This window comes from Schistocerca nitens, chromosome 8 (genome assembly GCF_023898315.1).
Source record: "Schistocerca nitens isolate TAMUIC-IGC-003100 chromosome 8, iqSchNite1.1, whole genome shotgun sequence".
Classification (NCBI taxonomy): Eukaryota; Metazoa; Arthropoda; class Insecta; order Orthoptera; family Acrididae; genus Schistocerca; species Schistocerca nitens.
Window position 1 is genome coordinate 471,955,558 of NC_064621.1, and position 27,403 is coordinate 471,982,960.

The 27,403-nt window shown below is 43.0% G+C and overlaps 1 protein-coding gene across 1 annotated transcript in view; it reads left to right on the forward strand.

Moving 5' to 3' along the window:
* The window catches only part of LOC126199252 (myrosinase 1-like), a 146,327-nt gene that overhangs the window by 106,581 nt on the left and 12,343 nt on the right, over window positions 1–27,403 (forward strand). Inside the window, exons 8-10 of the mRNA XM_049936048.1 lie at window positions 10,799–10,914; window positions 18,673–18,810; window positions 26,277–26,383. Coding sequence (XP_049792005.1) covers window positions 10,799–10,914; window positions 18,673–18,810; window positions 26,277–26,383 — 361 coding nt within the window. The remainder of the gene's footprint in view (window positions 1–10,798; window positions 10,915–18,672; window positions 18,811–26,276; window positions 26,384–27,403) is intronic.

Sequence of the window (27,403 nt, forward strand, 5' to 3'; positions counted from 1 at the left end):
AAATGTTCATGGGAAGACAGGAATACACATCTGTTATATATGTAGAGCAGAGTGTGTGTGTTTATGTCTGGGATTTGGTACAGAAACAGCAAGCTTTATGAGTATTAGTACTAGGGGATTTATAACCAACTAGCTCCAATAGGAGCAGAGATACAGGTCAAAACTAGTTTTTTTCTAGCTCCTGGCATATAGGCTGCCCTGCAAGACAGGCATGTTTTGTGGGAACATAGACCTGTCAAATCAACCTATTTTGCAGGGCAGCCTACATGCCAAAGGTCAAGAAACGATTTACTGGGCCCAAAAATGCAGGCTGCCCTGTGTGTTGTGTGTGTTGGAGTACTATTGGTCTGCTCTGTTGAGCTGCTTTGCATGGCAGCCAAATGATTTTCAAACCCCTAATAAGTTGCCTCCTTTGCATAACTGGTGTGATACGCGAGTAGAATTGGCCTGCTTTATTGAACTACATTGCAAGGGATACATGCGCCAATGAGCATGGCTGGAGCAGGTTGGGATGGACAGAATATGGATAGATGGGGAGGAGGAAATGGACAGAGAGAGGGGAAGAGGGGGAGATGCAAGGGCTACACATGCCAGTGATTATGGCTGGAGACAGGTTGAGATGGATTGGAGAGGGAATGGAGAGAGTGAGGGGGAGGAAGAAATGGGCAGAGAGAGAGGGAAGGAGGGGGAAATGCATGAGGCAGGTGGAAGGTGTAGAGGGTAGTGGGTAAGTGGAGAATGAAGAGCAAGAGGTGGAGGTGGAAAGAGAGAGGGAGGAATATACGTCAGAGGGAGGAGGAGGAAGATATGGTCAGAGAGAGAGAGGGTGGAGAGGTAAGAGGAGATGAAGGGACAGAGAGAGTGGAGGTAAATCGCGATAGACAGATACACGTGGGAGAATGACGTGGAGAGATGGAAGGAGGAAGAAGTGGATACAGAGAGGGTGAGGAGGAGGTGTGTTCCATATACGTGTGAAACGCATACGTGGGTGTAGCCACGGGAACAAAGGCCACAACAATGTAAGTCGCCCAGGAATGAAATAAATAGGAAGTGTAGGGAAGCAAACGTGAAATGGCTGCATGAAAAATATGAAGATATCGAAAAAGGAATGATCGTCAAGAGTACTGATTCAGCTTATAGAAAAATCAAAACAATCTTTGGTGGAATTAAAAGCAATGGCGTCAACATTAAGAACGAAGCGAACATTCCAGTAGCCAACTCAGAGGAGAGAGAGGATGGGAGGAAAGAATACAATGAAGGCCTCTATAAGGGGGACGGCTCGTCTCACGAAGTCACTGAAGAAGAAATGGGTGTCGATATGGACGACATAGGGGTTCCAGGATTAGAGTCAGGCTTTAATAGAGCTTTGGAAGAAATAGTATCCAATAAAGCAGAAAGTACAGACAACATTCCCTCGGAATTTCTAAAAACATTGGGGGAAGCTGTAACCAAACTTCCATTCAAGCTGATGTATAGAATCTATGAGCCTGGAGACGCACCATCAGACTTTCGGAAAAACAGCATTCATGGAATTCAGGAGATGGCAAGGGCTCTTAAGTGTGAGAAATATCGCAGTCAGCTACGCAGTAGACGCAGACACCTTATGCATTCAAGTAGTTAACAAGCATAACATACAGAACAATGGAAACCAAAACTGAGGATCGGTCAGTTTGCCTTTAGGAAACATAAAAGCATAAAAGAGGCACTTCATAACGGAAGCAAGAGTTAGGAAGAATCAAGACACTGTCATACAATTTGTCGATTTATAATAAGTGTACGAGAATGTACAGTAAAATGGTGCAAAAAGCTCTAAATTCTGAAAAAATGGGAATAAGCCATAGGGAAAGACGGGTACTATACAACGTGAACAAAGACCAAGAGGAAACAATAAAACCAAAAATCAAGACCGAAATGCCCGGACTATAAACGGTGTAACACAGGAATGCAACTTTAGCCTTTGCTGTTCAAGAAAAATTAACGGAAATGAAAGAAAGTTTAAACAGTGGGATTAAAATTGAGAGTAAGTGGACATTAAAGTAAGTGAAAGTGAAGAAGAATTGCAGGACCAGCTGAATGGATTGAACAGTGTAATGAGTGCAGAATACGGATTGAGAGCAAACCGAAGAAAGACGAAAGTAATGAGGAGTAGCAGAAATGAGATTAGTGATAAACTGAACATCAAACTTGGTGACCATGAAGTAATCGAGGTTAAGGAATTGTTCTATCTTAGAAGCAAAATAACACATGATGGATCATACAACGAGGTCATAATAAACAGACAGTCGGAAATAAAGAGGGCATCTGTGGCCCAAAGAAGTCTGTTAGTATCAAACATATATCTTAACTAGCTCAACACCTGCTGCTTCCCTCGCGTGGACTGCAAAGACTTTCTTTTGTTTTTCTTTAATCGAATTTATATGTTATTATGCCCTTTGCTCAGATGAAAATCTATAAATTATAAAAGACTGAACATTTACATGGCTCCCAGTCTTTGCATAATTAAAGTATTCCATGGGTTTAATTTTTCATATAACGAGTTAAAAAAGAAATAGGTAAATCGGATAAGTGGTTCTATAGTAATAATTGGCACCAGTACAGCCTGTACTGAATTCTCTCATTTCAAACGAGCTTTATTGTACATGGAATCGAATTTAAACGTTATATCTATCTTGTCTTCAGTAATGGTTAGTTTGTGTAGTAACTGGAACATAAATAATTTTATTGCCATATATTATGTCTACTTAAAAATTAGTGTATTGAAGATACATTTCTTTTTCTAGGCAATTCTGATAAAGCTGAATTGTCGAGCTGATTGTTAGACACCTTTCTTTGACTTAGTTCACAAATTGCAACACTTTCTAAACTTTTCACGTTAATTAAGGGCATGGAAACATGATCTTTTCGAATGTACGAGTACCTCTAACCACTCATCTTCCATAATGAAATATTTTCGTAATACTTTTGGTCCCATATTTCATTCACTTAAGTGCTGAGTTTCCAAAAACGCTGAAAGACATACATTTTTATTTCTGTCCGACAAATAAAATATCAATTTTCGTAGTTATAGCTCAAAAAATCCTCTTAATAGTGACACATCGCGTTACGCAAAGCTGCAGTCTCGTTGTCAAGCTGGCCTGTATATTGGATGTGTCAGGCCGCGACACACGGGTTGTCCGGGTTCAAACCTGCAACATGCGGGACTCTAGACTCGATAGTTTCAAAAGCCCGCCTGGCCACTCAGCTTTTTGTTACCGATGGTGTCTCTGTATCGATGAAAAACATTCATGGGCAGTTCGTTTGAAAGAAGCACAGTCGAATTTCTTCCCTACCATTGACCTGTCCAAATTTGTGTTCCGTTTTTAACAACTTCGACGGGACAATAAACTCTGCTCTTCGTTTTTTTTTCTTTCACCATTTGGGTGCTTCTATCCAATATGCGCAGCGAGCGAACATGCCAGTGATCAGAACGCATTGCTTCAGGCAAGGTTTCGTCTCATTCACTCCTCACATTATTCAGGAATCAGACGGTACGTTAAACGATCTTGGACCTTCTAAGGCGTTAACAGCCTTGAAATTGAGCGTTCTAAACACAAACCAACCAATCTGGGAGCTTTTTGCTTGTAGTTAATACTACGGTCAAGCCAAGAGATGTGTGCTGTGAGAGAGGCGATGGCTACGGTAAGAGGAAAGTGCCCTATGTGTATGCGCAACATGACGTGCAAAGTCGTAACGGCAAAAATCACGTGTTTCACTGTTAGTGTGGTAAGAGGGCAATGGTGGTAGTTCAGGCTGATCTGCCAACAAGCTGCTGCGACTTTTCCTGGCGTGTGTGTGGTACTTTCACTCAAACACTCAGATGAACAAAAACATTATGATACCTGCTCAATAACTTGTTGTGTCCGTCTTTGGAACGAAATACATCACTGATTCTGCATATCAGGGATCCGACATCTGTTAGTAGGTTTTTGGAGGTTTGTGGCATTACACGTCGACGTACATTCGCTATTTGCGTACGCGGTGATGGCGCTCGACAGTGACCCAGATGGATTGCATACGATGCGATGAAGTGGGGATTTTCCCCTACGACCATTTCACGGGTGTACCGTGAATCCGGTAAAACATCAAATCTCCGACATCCCTGCGGCCATAAAAAGACCCTGCAAGAACGGGGCCTACGGCGACTGAAGAGAATCGTTCAACGTAACAGAAGCGCAACCATTCCGCAAATTGCTATAGATTTCAATGCTGGACCATCAGCAAGTGTCAGCATGCGAACCATTCAACGAAACATCATCAGTATGGGCTTTCGGAGCCGAAGGCCCGCTCGTGTCCCCTTGATGACTGCACGACACAAAGCTTTACGCCTCGCCTGGGCCCGTCAACACCGACATTGGACTGTTGATGACTGGAAACATGTTGCCTGGTCGGACGAGTCTCGTTTCAAATCGTATCGAGCGGATGGATGTGTACAGGTATGGAGACAACCTCATGAATCCATGGTCCCTGCATATCAGCAAGCGACTGTTAATGCTAGTGGAGGCTATGGAGTGGTGTGGAGAGTGTGCAGTTGGAGAGACACGGGACCCCTGATACGTCTAGATACGACTCTGACAGGTGACACATATGTGAGCATCCTATCTGATCACCTGCATCCATTCATATCCATTGTGCATTCTCACGGACTTGGGCAATTCCAACAGGACAATGCGACATACCACAAGTTCAGAATTGCTACAGAGTGGCTCCAGGAAAACTCTTCTGAGTTTAACACTTCCGCTGGCCACAAAATTCCCCATACATGAACATTATTGAGCATATCTGGGATGCCTTGCAACGTGCTGTTCAGAAGAGATCTCCACCCCCTCGTACTGTTATGGATTTATGGACTGCCCTGTAGGACTCATGATGTCAGTTGCCTCCAGCACTACTTCAAACATTAGTTGAGTCCATGCGACTTAGTGTTGCGACACTTCTGCGTGCTCGCGGGGGCCCTACACGATATTAGGCAGGTGTTGAATGGCTCTGAGCACTATGGGACCTAACATCTATGGTCATCAGTCCCCTAGGACTTAGAACTACTTAAACCTAACTAACCTAAGGACAGCACAGAACACCCAGTCATCACGAGGCAGAGAAAATCCCTGACCCCGCCGGGAATCGAATCCGGGACCCCGGGCGTAGGCAGGTGTACCAGTTTATTTGGCTCTTCAGTGTACTACTAAAAGATGACATCGCTGTCAGGGGTGACATCTAGCGTGAAGTGATGCAGGAGATTCGCAACTGTCAACGTCTCTTCGATTACTACCACAGGTCATATGCAAGCACAGGAGAATGTCTCCCACAGCATAATACTGATCCTACCAGACTGAGTCAGTGGCGCGCTACTCGTTTCCAGCCGCCGTTCACCTCCTTAATGGCGTTTGTTCAAATGGCTCTGAGCACTATGGGACTTAACATCTAAGGTCATCAGTCCCCTAGAACTTAGAACTACTTAAACCTAACTAACCTAAAGACATCACACACATCCATGCCCGAGGCAGGATTCGAACCTGCTACCGTAGCGGTCGCGCGGTTCCAGACTGAAGCGCCTAGAACAGCTCGGCCACAACGGCCGGCACGACGTTTGTGGATACGACTATCGAACTGTTGTATCAAAAATGTGATTCAGCTGAAGAGCCGACACGATTCCATTGAACGACGGTCGAATCTCGATGGTCCCGTGCCCACTTGACCATGTTGTTGGGTTAACATGTGAACACGTAGGGGTGACCTGCTATGGAGTTCCGTATTCTCCAATGTACAATGAACATTGTTCTTCGAACACTTGTGCGTTCACCAGTATTGTGCTCTGTCGGCAGAGATGCCACAGATCACCATCTATCCTACTTTACAGAGCAGACAAGCCTCCAAAGCCACGTTCTGCGAAGAGTCGTGGACATCCATCAATTTATCGCCTAGTGGTATTTCACCGTCCTTCGCCTCTTTCCATAGATGCTCACGACAGTAGCACGTGAACATTCGACCAGTTTCGCCGTTTCCAAGATAGGCCTTCACAGGCTCTGCGTAATAATAATCTACTCTTTGTCAAAATCGCTTACCTCAGTGGATTTCTCCATTTGCGGCCCATATCTTCGCTAGGCTGGTCCCTCGTGCATGTCTGCTCTGCTTTCATACTTTTGTCACCGTGTCACGTGCCCTCAAAGCCACCAGGGAGCATCCAACCTCGTGGTGGGTAGTGCTCATAATATTTGGCTTGTCGATGTGTACTTTAACCAGTTCCCAGTTGTTTTCCGTGTAATAACTTGCCTATTCCGTCCTATGTTGAACTGACCCAGTAGAGCACGTTGTCCGGTTGTAGTAATCGGTTTGGAAAAAAAAAAGGAAAAGGATTACGCCGTTTCGAAGGTCCCATTTTTTATTTCCATCTCTCCTTGACTGCCAAATGCTTGAGCGCATGCACGAAGATGTAAAGAATTAAAGTGCTATTGGTGGAGAAGCGCCTTCGTTGTGCATTTCAGTTCTACAGGGTGGGCCAAAAGTCACATTTCGAAAGATATTCAAGTAACTTAACATATAATTTCTTGGTTATGGATGTGGAAATGTATTCTAGATTGAAAATAATTCTCTTCGTCCTTAGCACATTTATCTTCAGGAAAAGGTCACTCAAACTACTCCGTGAAAACACGACATGTGTTCGTGTTGTTTCGCCTTGAGTTGCCGGCGAATGCTACGCCACGTGATCGTGTGTTTCTTTTCTTGTTTCTTACTACCAATGTGATACTCTTGTAAATATTCTTGTTACAATGGCGGATACAAGGAGATTTACAATTGAAAAACGTCTTCTTCTCAGCATGGACAGAAGCGAACGATTGAGACATACACTCCTGGAAATGGAAAAAAGAACACATTGACACCGGTGTGTCAGACCCACCATACTTGCTCCGGACACTGCGAGAGGGCTGTACAAGCAATGATCACACGCACGGCACAGCGGACACACCAGGAACCGCGGTGTTGGCCGTCGAATGGCGCTAGCTGCGCAGCATTTGTGCACCGCCGCCGTCAGTGTCAGCCAGTTTGCCGTGGCATACGGAGCTCCATCGCAGTCTTTAACACTGGTAGCATGCCGCGACAGCGTGGACGTGAACCGTATGTGCAGTTGACGGACTTTGAGCGAGGGCGTATAGTGGGCATGCGGGAGGCCGGGTGGACGTACCGCCGAATTGCTCAACACGTGGGGCGTGAGGTCTCCACAGTACATCGATGTTGTCGCCAGTGGTCGGCGGAAGGTGCACGTGCCCGTCGACCTGGGACCGGACCGCAGCGACGCACGGATGCACGCCAAGACCGTAGGATCCTACGCAGTGCCGTAGGGGACCGCACCGCCACTTCCCAGCAAATTAGGGACACTGTTGCTCCTGGGGTATCGGCGAGGACCATTCGCAACCGTCTCCATGAAGCTGGGCTACGGTCCCGCACACCGTTAGGCCGTCTTCCGCTCACGCCCCAACATCGTGCAGCCCGCCTCCAGTGGTGTCGCGACAGGCGTGAATGGAGGGACGAATGGAGACGTGTCGTCTTCAGCGATGAGAGTCGCTTCTGCCTTGGTGCCAATGATGGTCGTATGCGTGTTTGGCGCCGTGCAGGTGAGCGCCACAATCAGGACTGCATACGACCGAGGCACACAGGGCCAACACCCGGCATCATGGTGTGGGGAGCGATCTCCTACACTGGCCGTACACCACTGGTGATCGTCGAGGGGACACTGAATAGTGCACGGTACATCCAAACCGTCATCGAACCCATCGTTCTACCATTCCTAGACCGGCAAGGGAACTTGCTGTTCCAACAGGACAATGCACGTCCGCATGTATCCCGTGCCACCCAACGTGCTCTAGAAGGTGTAAGTCAACTACCCTGGCCAGCAAGATCTCCGGATCTGTCCCCCATTGAGCATGTTTGGGACTGGATGAAGCGTCGTCTCACGCGGTCTGCACGTCCAGCACGAACGCTGGTCCAACTGAGGCGCCAGGTGGAAATGGCATGGCAAGCCGTTCCACAGGACTACATCCAGCATCTCTACGATCGTCTCCATGGGAGAATAGCAGCCTGCATTGCTGCGAAAGGTGGATATACACTGTACTAGTGCCGACATTGTGCATGCTCTGTTGCCTGTGTCTATGTGCCTGTGGTTCTGTCAGTGTGATCATGTGATGTATCTGACCCCAGGAATGTGTCAATAAAGTTTCCCCTTCCTGGGACAATGAATTCACGGTGTTCTTATTTCAATTTCCAGGAGTGTATATCAACACTTACTTACTCGTAGTATCATGTGACACGTTCGTCTGTGCTCGCTATAGATAATCAGCCATTTAAACATTTACAAAAGCATCTTGAAACGCTACTATACATATTTTCACAAGCAATACTTCAGGCAGCGTGTTATACTTATCTAAGCCTTTTAAACATACTGATTTCCTACACTGACATTTCTGTTTCTATTTGAGTGCAATCTTCTTTACATATTTCCATAGCCACTATATGTCACCAGTTACGTTCATACCTATAAACAAATGGTCATAGTTGCCATATTCGCCAATAGATGACATATATTGTGATCCCAGTATATACATAATTTGTCTGCACAACATCAATACGGAAAATTAAGCATATAGTAACTGCCACATTACCATAGTGAACTGAGGTCTATGTCACATTGCAAACGAAATCAGTATTCAAGTAGTCTGCTTGGTTTTTCAGAATTTAATTATTATTATTATTATTATTATTATTAGTCGTAAAGCTCCCAACATGGAAGACGCTAAGTAAAGATGGTTCACTTCTGGGGCTTCTTATTCTTCTTGTTTGCCCACCAGGTCTTCATTCTTTGCGAGAATTTAATTATTTAATATTAATGTACCTACTCGTGTGTTACTTCGTCTTCATGCTTCTTCTTATAATATTGCCCAGACCATTATACTCTTCTCCAGTAACTTTATTTCAATGGCAATAGTAATATTCTACACTCATATTTCTTGGCTTTCCATTCTCAGTTTTGCTCTGCTTCTTTGGCTTATTTCGTGTCTTTCAGTTTATTATTTAGGGCTTTTGCTTGTGTTTCTAGTACCTTCACCACATTCACTTATGTCTATTTTAACTCTTTTAAGTTCACTCGCAGCTTCTTGCTATTAGAAGGATATCCATCTTCGATGACTCCATGTGAACAATAGAAGCGTTTGAAATGTGATGTTACAGAGTAATGCTGAAGGTCTGGTAGGTAGATAGAGCAACTAACGAGAAGGTGCTGATTCGTATCAGAGAGAAAAGAGCTTCAAAGTACAATTTGACTAAAAACAGGGATAGGTTGACAGAGGTATCTCGAGGCATAAAGGAATATTTAATTTATTAATGGAGGGAATGGGGGTGGGGGGAGAGGTTGGGGGAGGAGGAGCGAGGCAGGTAAAAATTGCAGGTGATGACCGAGGCTTGAAAGCATTTTGCAGACCGAGGCTTCAAAGTCAGGTTCAAATGAACATAGACTGCACTTTATTATATATCAATTTATCGTATGGAAATGTGCAATAGCTGTTTGCAGAGTTTGAAAATATACTATAAAATTACAGAAATATAACATATATTATTTTTATTTGTGTAACGTTATATTAGATTTGTAAGTCCAACACCGTCAATCAAGTAATTGCAGGACGGGTTGCTTCGATCATGTCTCTCATAGGTCTTCGATATTTCCTAGCTGGGCAGTCTTACAGTCTGTAATCTGCAGTGTGCTTAGGCTCTGCACAGTCACAGCCCACTTGTTCTTCAGGGAGTTGCAGCTCGCATAGTCTGTCCGTTCTTGGGAAGATTCAATCCCAGAAATTACTACAAATGCAAGACTTTCCGGTATTGAATCCTCCCAGGAAGGATATCCCAGTTTGTTTTCCGAAATTTCGATCGATCTTGAGGTACATGGTTTGTGCTCATAAGCTCACGACATGTCCGCCTCCTTAGATGAGTGGTCAGCGCATCTGACCGCCATGCAGCAGGCCCTCGTTCTGTTCCCAGCCGGGTCGGAGATTTCCTCGCCAAGTGTAGCGTCAACTGAAAAGACTTGCAACTCGGAGACCAAACTTCTTCAGGTGGGAACTCCCAGCTGTCAGTGTGCAGACGATCATTTCACTTTTTTAGCTCACGAAATTTCTTCGAATCTCGTGAAAATTCCTCTTCGCATCTTGTCCAGAGTTGCAGAGCACAGGTAACCTTGGTTTGGGGCGGATGTTAAAGCATTAGTTATTTTCCTCATGGTTTTATTGAATTTGTACACCAGTTTTCTAACGATTGCGCCTTTGAACCACTCGGGAGCACAATATCCTCACCTCCTCCCATGTTGTCTCAGCAAGTTTCCTAACGATATTGTTTCTGCTTTTTATTTTTTGTCTTGTATGTTCAAGGTGTAGCTATTCAGTATGGAAAGGTCTACACAAGCAAGTATGGTGATTTGCATCAAACCATATGATCCACATCTATAATAAAGTTGTTTTTTGGGAATACGCCGGCCGGAGTGGCCGAGCGGTTCTAGGCGCTACAGTCTGGAACCGCGCGACCGCTACGGTCGCAGGTTCGAATCCTGCCTCGGGCATGGATGTGTGTGACGTCCTTAGGTTATTTAGGTTTAAGTAGTTCTAAGTTCTAGGGGACTGATGACCTCAGAAGTTAAGTCCCATAGTGCTCAGAGCCATTTGAACCATTTTGGGAATACGTGTGAAATATAAAAAACAATAATTTCCTTCTCTATCTCTAGGAAGCGCTGACTTTCTCGGCATTAACCACTACAGATCGTATTATACAACAAGTGGTGAAAGTGGGCTCTCTCCCTCTTTAGACAGAGACTCTGGAGTCATCAGGTCACAACTTGGGGTAAGATTACCAACATATTATGTATTAGTATTATTGCTATTATCACTAACGTATGAGTAATTTGGGTATCCACTGGCCTGTTTTTGAACAGGAAGCCATACTGTGTTGATAATTTGTAGCATACTCTTAAAAAAACTTCAGTCGCTTGTGATTAATTCCTACTAATTCTTATTATTTTCTGGTAATTCCTCTTAAAATTAAGTCTCCTTAATTTTGGGTTTATGTTTACATATTTGAATTTAAAAACTCATGTTTCAGTCCAATACAGAAGATTAAATAGCAACTGATAGCATTGTTTCTTTCTCTCTCTCTCTCTCTCTCTCTCTCTCTCTCTCTCTCTCTCCCTTTTGAGAATTAGCTACTCTATCAAAACAATCTTTTACTGTCCAAAGAACGAAATTTTTTTATTATTAAATACGAACATATAAATACAAAAGCAGCAGCATATAATATTTGTAACTCTACTGATATTATCAGTTACTGAAATACAATGCATTGAGAACCAGCTATCATACATGCTTTGCTAAAGTAATGTAATATCCCAATTCCTTGAAGAAATCTTTTGCTTTAAAATGGAATCTACAAAAAAATGTATTTATAAATGGACAGATTTTCTGTCTGTTAACATCATTTTACAAAAATATATATGAGTGAAAAATTCTCCAGTTCTGATTGTCAATGTTTACCAAAGATTCACCACGGCTTCGTACGGGTAGCGCTCATTATCTATGGCTGGACAACTTGTCTGGTGTAGCGGTAATAAATTATTCGCACAAACTTTCCTCGTCAATCAGTCTATTAGTGAAAGCCCTGTCGAAGTTCCTAAACTAGTTCCTGTGATTATCCTTCACATACAGACCGAAAAATGAGGTGGGGAACCTTAATTCATAATAGTTCAGCCAATTTCAGTGGTAAATTATGTACGCTCTGAGACAAGAAAGAAACGGCCCACCACGAAGGCATTATCCGAATGGAAAGGACACCGGTAGGTTTCATGTCCATGTACAGACAAAAAATGGCTATAATTTGAGAAAAAATGGATGATTTATTCAAGAGAAAGAGCTTCACAAATTCAGGAAGTCAGTACCGTGTTGGCTCACCTCTGAAACTTATGCAAGCAGGTAGTCGGCGTGGCACTGATTGACAGAGATGTTTACTGTCCTCCTGAGGGGTATCGTACCTAATTCTGCCCAATTCGCACATTAGATCATCAGAATCCTGAACTGCTTGTAGGGTCCTGTCTATAATATTCCAAACATTCTCAATTTGGGAGGGGTCGAGCGACCTTGCTGACCAATGTAGGGTTTTGCAGTCACGAAGACAGGCATTAAAAACTCTCTCCGTGTGGGGGGCGGGGATATTATCTTGCTGAAATATAAGCCCAGGATGGCCTGCTGTGAAGGACAGGAAAATGGGGCGTAGAATATCGTCGACGAACTGCTGTGCTGTACGGGTGCCGTGGATGACAACCCAAGGAGTCCTGATTATGGAACGAAATAGCAACCAGACAATCACTCTAGGTTGTCGGGCCATATCGTTGGCGACAGTTAGGGTGGTATCCCAGCTCTGTCTCAGGCGTTTTCAGACACGTCTTCTCTGGTCATCTGAGCTCAGTTCTAAGCGAGACGTATGACTGAAGACAATTCTATTACATTCAATGATATTACAGGCCAAAGATGTCTCTAGAGATACCCAGGAAGCTGTGGGATACCAACTTAACTGTCACCCGCCATAAGGCCCGAAAACCGGAGTGATGGTCTGGGTGCCATTTCTTTTCATAGCAGGATCCCTTTGGTTGTCGTCTGCGGCACCCTTACAGCACAGCAGTATGTAGACTATAATCTATGCCTCGTTTTGTTGCCCTTCATGACAGGCCATCTTGGGCCTACATTTCAACAAGATAACGCCCAGTCGCACACGGCGAGAGTTTCTACTGCAGCTCTTTGTTCATCCAAAACCCTACCTTGGCCAGCAATGTCGCTGTACCTCTCCCCAGTTAAGAACGTTTGTAGCATTAATGGTCAGGGCCCTCCAAAAGGCTCGTGATTTTGATGATCTAAAGTGCCAACTGGGCAGGATTTGGCACGATACCCCTCGGGAGGACATCCAACAACTTAATCAGTCAACGCCATTCCAAATATCTGCTCGCATAACTGTCAAAGATGGACCAACACGTTACTGGCTTGCTCAATTTGTGAAGCTCTTTGTCTTGAATAAATCATCCAATTTTTCTGAAACTGTGATCATTTGTTTGTCTGTACGTGTGCAACACGTCTATCGATTTCCGTCCCATTCGGATAATTCCTTCATGATGTGCTCTTTTTTCGTCTTCGAGCATATACAAACCATCCTCATGAATCAGTTCGTCTATTCAAGAAAATTCTAAAAAAGTCCCTATAGTAGTTTCTGATAATAACCTTCAGATACAGACAGAAAACACGGAGGAAGACTTTAATTTATAAGACGTGTAACTGCACTTTTCAGATCCTACTCACCCTTTTGTGACATTAGTACTCATGAAATAACTCACTAAGATAAACATATATCATGGTGCTATACCTCCCTCGTCCCAACATACGCACTGTGCAAAGTATGAATATAATACTACGACCATTAACAATCTCTACAAAAACTTTAAGGAGCTAAAACTGAATACAGGGGGTAGATACGTGGGCACACATGAGTTCAACAAAATACAGAAGCATGTTAAATGTCTTATGGTTGAAGTTAAGGGCTTTATATTAGGGAACGTTTTCTATGGCAACGAAAAGGTCTTGACAGAACCTCGTAAAATTAACACTTTAGATTATTTTATTACGTAAAATTAGCTCTGTAATACAATTATATTTCATAATGTTGTCATTTCACTGTGTTGCACTAGGAAATGCATGTTCTTGACATTCTTACTCAATGCAGTGACGCCAATTTGAGGCAGCCTTGGAACATGGCTATAGTAAAGCAATATAACAATCTCATAAGATCAGTGACAATGAAAAGATATTCTGCATTTCAAATTGATTCTATTTTTCGTAGAGGAAACGCATAGAGTGTTCTCTTTTTGTCTAAAAACTGTTATGGGGTAATCTTACAGGGAACATTCATTAAGCATCAGAAAGGTTTTCAATTGAATTCGAATAGTTTCAAGGTTGCTTTTATTTGTAATAGATGTTGCAAGATGCTTCAAAAAGTTTATTAAAAAAATTGAAAATGTGAGAAAAAGAATTACAACGAAAGGATCTAAACTACTGCGAGAGACCCCTGTGAATAGTGAAAGGGGCCTGTCAGAAGAAAGTCATAACCTTAGAATTATCATTCAAATTTTTCAGTGTTACTGGAAATCTCTTGAAAATAAATATTCTACACCATGTTGAAGATGTTATTCATGTGTATATCGTTTTTCTGTGTTCGTTAAGGTGTTTTCCTGTCAAGTGTTCGATGAGTAAAAGGTTGCCTTTCTTTTCAATAAAAATGCCGTGTGGCATTGTTGGTTAGGATATCCCACGGGGCGGGTTTAGCCATCTATCAGGAAGAGTACGCTTCCTCTACACACATTGTCCCCTTTGTTTGCGGATATGTAGAGTTGTGTCATATGTATATTTGTGGAATGTTATTTATGTATACATAGTGTAGTGTTTTATGTTTACTTTGTATTGCAATGATCAGAGAAGGGAGATGGTGAAACTTGTTGCCAGCACATAGCCTAGACCTTTCGAAGAGCACCAAGAGGGCCACTGAGCTTAACCTCCCCATTCAATGTCAACATACACTCAGTTCATGAGATGCTGCAGAGAGGTTTGGAATTTAATATAGAAGCCTGGCGCAAAGAATGGTGATCAGGACTTTATGCTGCCACCTCTCCTCCCCATGCCAGCCAAATACTGGCAGCATAAATGTCATCCACGATCAGGTTTCGAACTGACATATTTATGAATCAAGTGCCACAGCACAGGCGTGCCTTAGCAATATTGTCTATGGTCTTGAACTACCACACCCCCTCTCAAACTACATCTTCCTCCCCCTCACTTTGTTCATATTCTCCTCCCCTCTCTCTCTTTCCATCTTCACCTTCCATTCTTCCTTTTCTATCTGCCAACTGCCCCTCTACACCTTCCACCTGCCTCATGCATCTCCCCCTCTCCCTCTCTCTTTGTCCATTTCCTCCTTTCCCTCACCCTGTCATCACTACCTCTATACATCTCAGTCTGTTCCCAACCATGCTTTTCAGTATGTGTATCTCCTGCAGTACAGTTCAATAAAGTAGATCGATACTACTCCCACAATACATTTGTCATGCAGGTCAGGCTACACATCAGGAACTTGAAAATCATTTATTTGCCCCTGAGGTTCAGGCCACCATACAAAGGAGGCTGACACAATGTGCCCTGATATGTAGGCTGCCCTGCAAATCTGCTTGATTTGGCAGGCTGATACTGTTCCCACGCAATATGCCTGTCATGCAGGACAGTGTATTTTCTAGGGGCTGGAAAAAAACCACCTTTTACCTTTATCTATGCTATAAACCCCACAGTACTGATGCTCATCAAGGCTGCTGTTTCTGTGCCAAATTTGACTGAAATCGATCCAGGGATTTGGAAGGGCATCCCAGGCATACACACATAAACTCTGCTTTACATCTGTATTACATATGGTGAAGATAACAACATTCAGTTTCTGCACAAGATCCTAAGTGTGATACTTTGAAGAAAGTTTCCAACATAGCTACATTCCTAATAATTTAATATGCTCAACACCAGTGTTCATTTGATTATCCTGTATTAATAAAACTTCACTTTGGTTATAATGTGAGATGGTTTACACATTTACAAACTTGCAGACAAAGGAATTTTTCCACGTCATAATAGAGTTGGTATACCTTGTGCTGTTCTGGTTACAAAAATTGTTTGTCAGTCCACGAATTAAAGTGTGGAGACACTGAAATGGGTCTGATGAATCTGTTTTGTAATTGTTCAGAGTTTTTCGATTCGTAATATGCGAGTAGTGTCTGATTCTGTGCCATTTTTCCGCTGCTGCAATCACACAGAGGCCCTGGAGGAGGGACGAGCAATCTTTTTTGTTTATTTACCTGTCAACAGCCTGCTTTGTGTCTGTTTTTCCTAATATGTGTCTGTGTATGTATGAACGCGTGGGTGAAACAGTTCTCTACAGCCGATATAATCGTCTTGAGAGATTCAGCAACTGTATAGATGATAAAAATAATTCTCATTTACTGTTCCACCCCAGTTGCACATTTTTAATTAGATTACATGTCTCCCTGGGTGTTCTTCTAATCGAAGTAGTTGTGTCAACAACCCGTCTTTTTTACTCAGTGTACTACCACATTTCAGAGTATTCTGATTGGTTCTAAGTATAGATAGGTTGTTGACGTAAGTACCTCGGTCTGAAGATGACCCAATGTGATCGAAACATGTAACCAAATTAAAAATGTGCAGCTGAAACGCAACAAAAATACTTCTCATTCGAGCATTAGCTGTTCCTAATCCCTAATCTACCAAAAGAATGGTTTTGTGAAGTCATAAAAATTTCTGTTGGTTGCCACGTATCATTAAGTTCTTTTGTTATGCCATTCTAGAAGGATCGTGGAGGCTGAAGGACAAGGAGTAATATGCACAACACTAGATGTTTCCACACTGAATTTCCACTCTGCAACGGTGCGTGAGTTGGTTTGAAACTTCTTTACAGGTTAACTTAGATGTTTTTGACTGTGAACGTCTATGTGAGTACGTCCATTATTATGCAGCACTGTGGTACTTGGTTCCCCAAGCTGAAATGGCAATAAAACCTTTTCAGCACAGCTAGTGTGATCTCTCTGTGTTCAGTACATTTCGCACCACAGAGGCACTGCTACTTCCAACAGCACTAACTGATCTGCGTTGAACACAACTGATCTTGTGTATGTTTCGTCTGCTTTAGCACCAGCCACTGGGCTTGTTAATGGGCAATGTAGCTGCAGAATGAAAGGAGGAGTGTGTCTCTGGATACCATTATGTACATGTCTATCTAAATACATCGTCGATAACCGCAAGAGGAGGCTCTACAAGCTTGTGAACTGATTCTTCGCGCTCTCAGCTTGTGCGAGGTTGGGCGCTATGACGATTCTTGGACAATTTATTTCAGCCTTTCCGTTCTTTTACTTAGTTCACCTAAATCACTACGTTCAGAACTGAGAAGTCTTTCTCAGTGATTCCCTGTCCAACCAATTCTTCAGTATTCAGCTCCTCATAAGCCACACACTGTTATATACAGAAACCGCAGAATGAATATGTGTACACCCCAAACGGTGTGGAATGCGGACACCCAAAGCAATAGAGAATTGACCAACAGACGTAACGTGAGGCTACCAGTCAGTATAAAAGGAGGCAGGGAGTATCGAATTGCCAGTAGAGAACCAATAACAGCAGAGTGGGTCGGTAAGGACAGCTTAGTGGCTTCGAACGTGGGCTAGTCAATTTATGACATCTGAGTAATCGATCCATCAGGGACATCTCATTCTTTTAATGTTGCCCGAGATTGTGAGATGGAAGTGCGAAGGAACAACTACAACTAAAGCAAGATCAGGCACACCTTAGGTACTGACGGACAGGGACCGTTGGGCATTGTGGAGGTTTGGTGTAGAAAAACGCATCACATCAGCGAGAGGAATCAAACGTGCGTTCTAAAGTGTTATCAACAGTCCAGCAAGCAAATTGACTGTGCGTTGGAAATAATAGAAAACTGAGTACCTAGTTGAGCAGCTCCTCGTAAACAACATGTTTCTGTAGTCAGTGCTAAGCGAGGCTGGAAGTAGTGAAAATATCGACGCCACTGGACAGTGAATGACTGAAAACGAGTGATTTGTGGTCATGACTCAGGCAATACACAGTCTCAATCCAATGCGCACTGTTATAAAGTCACATCTGTGAGGGAATAGCTTGTGGGCAGTAACTTTCTTGAAGTGAACTGCCCTGCCCAGAATCCCAACCTGAACCAAAAGGAATCCTTCGGGATGAGTCAGAATGTCTCTACGCTCTAGATCTCAGCTTCCAACATTACTACCCCCTCTGGTTTCGGCTTCTGAGGAAGAATGGACTATCATTCTTGCAGAGACATTAAGACATTCAGTGTTTCCAACGGACTTCAAGCCGTAATAAACGTGAAGGGTGGACACACCCCATTTCAGTGCCGACTAATAGGTGTTCGGATTCTTTTGATTAGATAGTTCACTGTTGCAGTGTATAGTCGAGGTTACTGAGTTAATTTAAAAAGCTGAAAATATTCACATTTACTGGCTACTATTGTCTCCAAATTATAAAGTTCCCAGTCTTACCTGCTATGCTTCATTTAATTTTTTTTTTCAAAAAATACATCTCCATTTGACTGTATATTTATGTAAATTTCTTGTGTACAATCTAGATTTTGTCTTCCACGCCATTATCGAGTACAGTGTTCTTAGACCATTAACATCAGTTTGTAATGTGTTCTGCAGGATAACAAACACACAGTTCAACAGATTTGCTTTACATGTGCTTAACATTGAATCTGTTGAACTGTGTATTTGTTATCCTGCTCAGTACCCAGCAAAATTATCTTAATGCTCTAAGATCATCGTACTTGATAATGGCGTGAAAGCCGAAATCTAGACTGTACACAAGAAATATTCAGAAATATGCGGCCAAACGATGGCATATCCATTTAAAAATGCTGTATGCTTGTGGCTCAGAACCACCGAAAATTTTCATTTAATGTACTTACTTTTTGTAGGAGGTGGCGTGGGGAATGCGTAAACTTCTGAACTGGATAAAAGCGGAATACGAGGATTATCCGGTCTTCATTACTGAAAATGGTCACGAATCGTCAGACCTTGGGCTGAACGATACGGCTCGTGTTGAGTACTACAAGGTAAGTTACATAATAAAGATTGTAATTCAGTTTCTCAAGGTGTAACATGTTATAAACGCCTTGTTTACTGATTGTATCATAAGCTACCTGTATTTTAACCCAAGATCAATGCATTCTTTCCACAAAAAGCGTTAACTGGGGTCAAACAGGGTTATGAAGTCAGCATTTGTTCTTTATCCAGCTAAAATGTCTGGGAAATGACCTTAACGTCTCGAAGTAGTAGTAGTAACTGGGATAGTTACTGGTTTGGCGGGAACAAGTAGCCAATAAGAGTCACAAAATATAATACGAATAGTTCCATTTTTAACTAATTCTGCTGCGTATAAATTAAAAACAAAGGTATTTTAATGTATAGATTTAATTGCTGCATTGACAAAGCACTGAAGCTGCATAAGTTGTATAGTTAGCTCTTCACCAGGCAAACATAGTTCTACGTGTACATAGACGCTCCACAAGCCACTTTAAGTACGTGACTGAGGGTTCTGTGTACTAATATTGTACTAATATTAGCTATTATCTGTCCTAATCATTTGGCGTATTGAGAGAGTGAAAAATGACTGTCTACTTAATTCCATAGACGCCCTAATCTTGTACCTTTTCTCATATTCACTGCGCGACATATACCACTATGCCAGCAGATTTGTAGAGCATTATTTCCTGATTATCAGTTGTCTAAATTTACCACGTTTTCATAACAATAGCGTGGCAATTTCTTCAAAAGAGTCTCATTTAAATGTTTCCGAGCATCTCCGTTACACTTTCGTAAGGGCTATGCCAAAATGAGACTATGGTAGCAGCGCGTAGCTGAATTCGGTCAACTTCAGCTGTTATGCCTGTTTGTTGATGACTGCAAACTATAAGACAGTATTCTAGAATTGGTCACACTAGCTCCCTGCACGCGATTTCCTGTGTGGACATAGTGTACTTCCCAGAATACTTCCAATAAATGTAATCTTCCATTTGCCTTAGAGGTTTTATGTGTTCGTCTCATTATACATTGATCAGCCAAAACATTATGGCCACTGTCCTATTACCAGTATAAACCCGTCCAGGCGATAGCAGCATCACCTGGTGAGGAATGTCTGCCAGTCAGACTCAGGCACAGTGCATGTAGTATCAGTGTATCATAGGAAAGGCGCACGATCCATCTTGATTTGACCGAGGGCAGATTGTGATGGCCCAGAGGTTCGGTAGGAGCATTTTGGAAACTGCACGACATTTCGGGTGTTTGAGGACTGCTGTGGCGAGTGTCTTCAAGTCGTGGTGACACTAAGGTGAAACAATGTCCAGGTGTCGTGGGATTGGTCAGTTACCCCTCATTACGGATGTCAGATGTTGTAACATGGGCAGAGTGGTAAAACAGGACAGGCGATGAACTGTGGCGAAACTAACACCAGGCTTGAACGAATGGCAGAGTACAAGTGTGTTTGAACAAACAGTGCCAACATTCCTAACGATGGGCCTCTGCAGTCGACACCCATGTATGTGCCAATGTTAACACCACGATATTGGCAACTACGACTGAAATGGGCATGTTACCATCGGTACTGGATGTTTGCGCAGTGGCAGAGCATTACATTGTCTGATGAATTCCGACACGTTCTTCATTATGCCGACGTGACGGCACGAATCCGTCACCTTCCAGGAGAACAGTTCCTTGACACCTGTATGGCGGGATGGAGACAAGCTGGCGGCAGTAGCATTATGCTCTGAGGAACTTTCACGTGGACATCCATTGGTCCAGTGGAATTCATGCAAGTCACCATGATGGCCAAAGATTATCGTACACTGGGTTGGGTTGGGTTGTTGTGGGGGAGGAGACCAGACAGCGAGGTCATAGGTCTCATCGGATTAGGGAAGGACGGGGAAGGAAGTTGGCCGTGCCCTTTAAAAGGAACCATTCCGGCATTTGCCTGGAGCGATTTAGGGAAATCACGGAAAACCTAAATCAGGATGGCCAGACGTGGGATTGAACCGTCGTCCTCCCGAATGCGAGTCCAGTGTGCTAACCACTGCGCCACCTCGCTCGGTATATCGTACATTGGGTACAGGCCATGTACACCCCTTCATGACGATCATATTTCTCGACGGTAGTGGCATTTTCAACAAAATAATGCTCCATTTCAGAATGCCAGGAGTGGGATGGAATGGTTCGAGGAACACAGTGGCTTATTCCAGTTGATGTGCTGGACCGAGCTCGCCATATCTGAATCCGGTCAAACACATCTGAGATGTGGTGCAGTGGCAGAGCTTTACATAGTCTGATGAATCCGGATATCCTTTTCATCATGCTGATGGGAAGGCACAGATCCATCGTCTTCCAGGAGGACAGCTCCTTGACGCCTGTATGTCGGAACAGAGACAAGCTGGTGGCAGCTCCATTATACTCTGGGGAACATTCACGTGGGCATATATGGGTCCAGTGGAGCTCGTGCAATGTGACGGCCATGGAGTACGGTGTACTGGTTACAAACCCCTTCATGACGATCATGTTTCCCAACGTTAGTGGCAATTTTCAGCAAAGTAATGCGCCATGTCATAAGGCTAGGAGTGAGATGGAGTGTTTCGAGGAACACAATGGCGAGTCCCGATCGTACAAATCTGGAATGTGATTGAATGTTTTGTCAGAGCTCATCACTCCGCTCACCGGAATTTACGGGTTTAGATGACTTGTGTGTACAGATGTGGTGCCAATTCCCTCCAACGACCTACAAAGCCCTCATTGCTTCCACGCCATGACGTGTCGCCGCTGTTATCTGTGCCAAAGGTGGACATACCGGCTATTATGTAGGTGCCCATATTGTTCTGGTTGATCAGTGTTCATATACTGTTACTTGGCACGGTCCCATATATGTTTGCAAATTCTTCTCATGCTGTTTTATGCACTCACATGTAAATAATTAGCACTGTTTACCTGAGCCTGCTTGCTCTTTACAGGGCAGATGAGTTTAACGCCTCCCTCCCACCTGTCCCTCCCCTTTATTCCTATTTCATTAGTCTTATACCCCCCCCCCCCCCCCCCCCCCCCATGAACCATGGACCTTGCCGTTGGTGGGGAGGCTTGCGTGCCTCAGCGATACAGATAGCCGTACCGTAGGTACAACCACAACGGAGGGGTATCTGTTGAGAGGCCAGACAAACGTGTGGTTCCTGAAGAGGGGCAGCAGCCTTTTCAGTAGTTGCAGGGGCAACAGTCTGGATGATTGACTGATCTGGCCTTGTAACAATAACCAAAACGGCCTTGCTGTGCTGGTACTGCGAACGGCTGAAAGCAAGGGGAAACTACGGCCGTAATTTTTCCCGAGGGCATGCAGCTTTACTGTATGATTAAATGATGATGGCGTCCTCTTGGGTAAAATATTCCGGAGGTAAAATAGTCCCCCATTCGGATCTCCGGGCGGGGACTACTCAAGAGGATGTCGTTATCAGGAGAAAGAAAACTGGCGTTCTACGGATCGGAGCGTGGAATGTCAGGTCCCTTAATCGGGCAGGTAGGTTAGAAAATTTGAAAAGGGAAATGGATAGGTTAAAGTTAGATATAGTGGGAATTAGTGAAGTTCGGTGGAAGGAGGAACAAGACTTCTGGTCAGGTGACTACAGGGTTATAAACACAAAGTCAAATAGGGGTAATGCAGGAGTAGGTTTAATAATGAATAGGAAAATAGGAACGCGGGTAAGCTACTACAAACAGCTTAGTGAACGCATTATTGTGGCCAAGATAGATACGAAGCCCACACCTACTACAGTAGTACAAGTTTATATGCCAACTAGCTCTGCAGATGACGAAGAAATTGAAGAAATGTATGATGAAATAAAAGAAATTATTCAGATAGTGAAGGGAGACGAAAATTTAATAGTCATGGGTGACTGGAATTCGTCAGTAGGGAAAGGGAGAGAAGGAAACGTAGTAGGTGAATATGGATTGGGGCTAAGAAATGAAAGAGGAAGCCGCCTGGTAGAATTTTGCACAGAGCACAACTTAATCATAGCTAATACTTGGTTTAAGAATCATGATAGAAGGTTGTATACATGGAAGAACCCTGGAGATACTAAAAGGTATCAGATAGATTATATAATGGTAAGACAGAGATTTAGGAACCAGGTTTTAAATTGTAAGACATTTCCAGGGGCAGATGTGGACTCTGACCACAATCTATTGGTTATGACCTGTAGATTAAAACTGAAGAAACTGCAAAAAGGTGGGAATTTAAGGAGATGGGACCTGGATAAACTGAAAGAACCAGAGGTTGTACAGAGTTTCAGGGAGAGCATAAGGGAACAATTGACGGGAATGGGGGAAAGAAATACAGTAGAAGAAGAATGGGTAGCTTTGAGGGATGAAGTAGTGAAGGCAGCAGAGGATCAAGTAGGTAAAAAGACGAGGGCTAGTAGAAATCCTTGGGTAACAGAAGAAATATTGAATTTAATTGATGAAAGGAGAAAATATAAAAATGCAGTAAATGAAGCAGGCAAAAAGGAATACAAACGTCTCAAAAATGAGATCGACAGGAAGTGCAAAATGGCTAAGCAGGGATGGCTAGAGGACAAATGTAAGGATGTAGAGGCTTATCTCACTGGGGGTAAGATAGATACTGCCTACAGGAAAATTAAAGAGACCTTTGGAGATAAGAGAACCACTTGTATGAACATCAAGAGCTCAGATGGAAACCCAGTTCTAAGCAAAGAAGGGAAAGCAGAAAGGTGGAAGGAGTATATAGAGGGTCTATACAAGGGCGATGTACTTGAGGACAATATTATGGAAATGGAAGAGGATGTAGATGAAGATGAAATGGGAGATACGATACTGCGTGAAGAATTTGACAGAGCACTGAAAGACCTCAGTCGAAACAAGGCCCCCGGAGTAGACAACATTCCATTGGAACTACTGACGGCTTTGGGAGAGCCAGCCCTGACGAAACTCTACCATCTGGTAAGCAAGATGTATGACACAGGCGAAATACCCTCAGACTTCAAGAAGAATATAATAATTCCAATTCCAAAGAAAGCAGGTGTTGACAGATGTGAGAATTACCGGACAATCAGTTTAATAAGCCACAGCTGCAAAATACTAACACGAATTCTTTACAGACGAATGGAAAAACTAGTAGAAGCCGACCTCGGGGAAGATCAGTTTGGATTCCGTAGAAATACTGGAACACGTGAGGCAATACTGACCTTACGACTTATCTTAGAAGAAAGATTAAGGAAAGGCAAACCTACGTTTCTAGCATTTGTAGACTTAGAGAAGGCTTTTGACAATGTTGACTGGAATACTCTCTTTCAAATTCTAAAGGTGGCAGGGGTAAAATACAGGGAGCGAAAGGCTATTTACAATTTGTACAGAAACCAGATGGCAGTTATAAGAGTCGAGGGGCATGAAAGGGAAGCAGTGGTTGGGAAGGGAGTAAGACAGGGTTGTAGCCTCTCCCCGATGTTATTCAATCTGTATATTGAGCAAGCAGTAAAGGAAACAAAAGAAAAATTCGGAGTAGGTATTAAAATTCATGGAGAAGAAATAAAAACTTTGAGGTTCGCCGATGACATTGTAATTCTGTCAGAGACAGCAAAGGACTTGGAAGAGCAGTTGAACGGAATGGACAGTGTCTTGAAAGGAGGGTATAAGATGAACATCAACAAAAGCAAAACGAGGATAATGGAATGTAGTCGAATTAAGTCGGGTGATGTTGAAGGTATTAGATTAGGAAATGAGACACTTAAAGTAGTAAAGGAGTTTTGCTATTTGGGGAGCAAAATAACTGATGATGGTCGAAGTAGAGAGGATATAAAATGTAGACTGGCAATGGCAAGGAAAGCGTTTCTGAAGAAGAGAAATTTGTTAACATCGAGTATAGATTTAAGTGTCAGGAAGTCATTTCTGAAAGTATTTGTATGGAGTGTAGCCATGTATGGAAGTGAAACATGGACGATAAATAGTTTGGACAAGAAGAGAATAGAAGCTTTCGAAATGTGGTGCTACAGAAGAATGCTGAAGATTAGATGGGTAGATCACATAACTAATGAGGAGGTGCTGAATAGGATTGGGGAGAAGAGGAGTTTGTGGCACAACTTGACCAGAAGAAGGGATCGGTTGGTAGGACATGTTCTGAGGCATCAAGGGATCACCAATTTAGTATTGGAGGGCAGCGTGGAGGGTAAAAATCGTAGGGGGAGACCAAGAGATGCATACACTAAGCAGATTCAGAAGGATGTAGGTTGCAGTAGGTACTGGGAGATGAAGAAGCTTGCACAGGATAGAGTAGCATGGAGAGCTGCATCAAACCAGTCTCAGGACTGAAGACCACAACAACAACAACAGTCTTATACCGCTTTAATTTCACCTAGTAACTATTTAATTTGCTAAATCAGCCACTGGCTGTTCAGTTCTGTGGTGCACGCACTTATTCACGCAGTAAGTGCCAACTATCATAATTTACCTATTGTCGGTGCCTGCACATCCTAAGTCAATTGGTTCATGCCACTAGCCAAGTATGTGCCATACTAAACGTCAGCCGAATCCAGTGCCAGGTGTGTTTTATTATAAAAGTTAATGACAAGCTATAATAATTGTCTGCTGAATCCATTGGCAAGTGTGTTTTATTTTAAAAGTTTTTGACAAAGCTCTGCAGCATTGGGGTACTAACTTCAGGCATGCTTTTTAACTGTTCATATTTGTGGTTGACATGCACATTGAACTCAAGAGCCTTTTGCCACAACACCACTTTTTATCAATATGTGATTCCACGACTGAATGTGCTCTTCTGAAAAAAATTGTAATATACTGTTTATAAATTTTACTTCATTTTCTAGTTGACAGTTGTGTTTGTTTCTGAAGAAGACAAACCTACATTTGTCGAAATCATGGTAAAGGGCTAATAAACCTTTAATTCTGTTAATGGCTGGCTGTTATTTTCCAGTCGTATCAAAATAAGTTACTGATATTTTATAAAAGATTCTTTAAATTGAAAACCATTACAAATTAAGTTATCCTGGTGTATTTTACGCTTCATGGAAATGTTCATGGAAGGTGCACCTTTATTTAAAATTTTAGCAAGGGAAGGTGGCGAACCTGAGCCACCGACGTCGTAGGCTAGCATTCTACCACACAGCCACACGACCTGTCAAGAAAAACTGACCTTGTTTCAGCATACTGCAGAGGGTCAGAAATCTTCAAAGTCGATTGTTTAGAGAAATTTTGGGAGTGGAATCGAACTGCTCTTGTTAATTGATGTGTGAGTTCTGAACTTCATGTACCATGTGGTCCCTTTGTTAGTTTCAAAAATAGGTAAGGTAGTACACTAAGTACTGGCCGATAGGGTGCTGTTGGTCATAGAAGGTAATTATATTTAGTAGCTAAAAGAAAGCAGTTTCATGCCAGTCTTCTTTGACTCAGTGTGGTCTCGGGTAGGCTGCGAGATAAAAATGAACCACAGAAAATTATTTATAACTGATTGTTTTACTGTCCACAGAATTACCTTACCGCCTTGCTCGATTCCATTAACATTGATGGATGTCGAGTTATTGGATATACTGCGTGGACTCTCATAGACAACTACGAGTGGGGCAGAGGACTGTCGTAAGTAATACACAGCATTGCCGCAGAATGCTTACACAGAAGCGACTGGTTCACTATTAATTGTAACTGCAACGCTGCACTGACATGTTTCGTATTACTAGGCGACATTATGTTCACATCACATTGGAAAGTAGGTCAATTTCGAAGCGTTCTACGCGTTGTAACCACCCCTGCTGTGGCCTTTAAACGCCAGGCAGGCGCTCTTAAACAGATCACTACAGAGTACTCCAGTCGTGTCAATTAACTAGAGACTTAGTAAGCCGGAAAGGGGATACAATTCTAATTAAAACAAATTAAATTTTATCTGTGGATTATATGCTCCTAGAATTTATGGACGTATAACAGAGAGCAGGCCCCACTGACAAGATAAACTGCAGGCATGTTGTCGTTGTTGTTGTGGTCTTCAGTCCTGAGACTGGTTTGATGCAGCCTTCCATGCTACTCTATCCTGTGCAAGCCTCTTCATCTCCCAGTACCTACTGCAGCCTACATCCTTCTGAATCTGCTTAGTGTATTCATCTCTTGGTCTCCCTCTACGATTTTTACCCTCCACGCTGCCCTCCAGTACTAAATTTGTGATCCCTTGATACCTCAGAACATGTCCTACCAACCGATCCCTTCTTCTAGTCAGGTTGTGCCACAAGCTCCTCTTCTCCCCAGTTCTATTCAATACCTCCTCATTAGTTATGTGATCTACCCATCTAATCTTCAGCATTCTTCTGTAGCACCACATTTCGCAAGCTTCTATTCTCTTCTTGTCTAAACTATTTATCGTCCATGTTTCACTTCCATGCATGGCTACACTCCATACAAATACTTTCAGAAACGATTTCCTGACACTTAAATCAATACTTGATGTTAACAAATTTCTCTTCTTCAGAAACGATTTCCTTGCTATTGCCAGTCTACATTTTATATCCTCTCTACTTCGACCATCATCAGTTATTTTGCTCCCCAAATAGCAAAACTCCTTTACTACTTTAAGTGTCGCATTTCCTAATCTAATTCCCGCAGCATCAC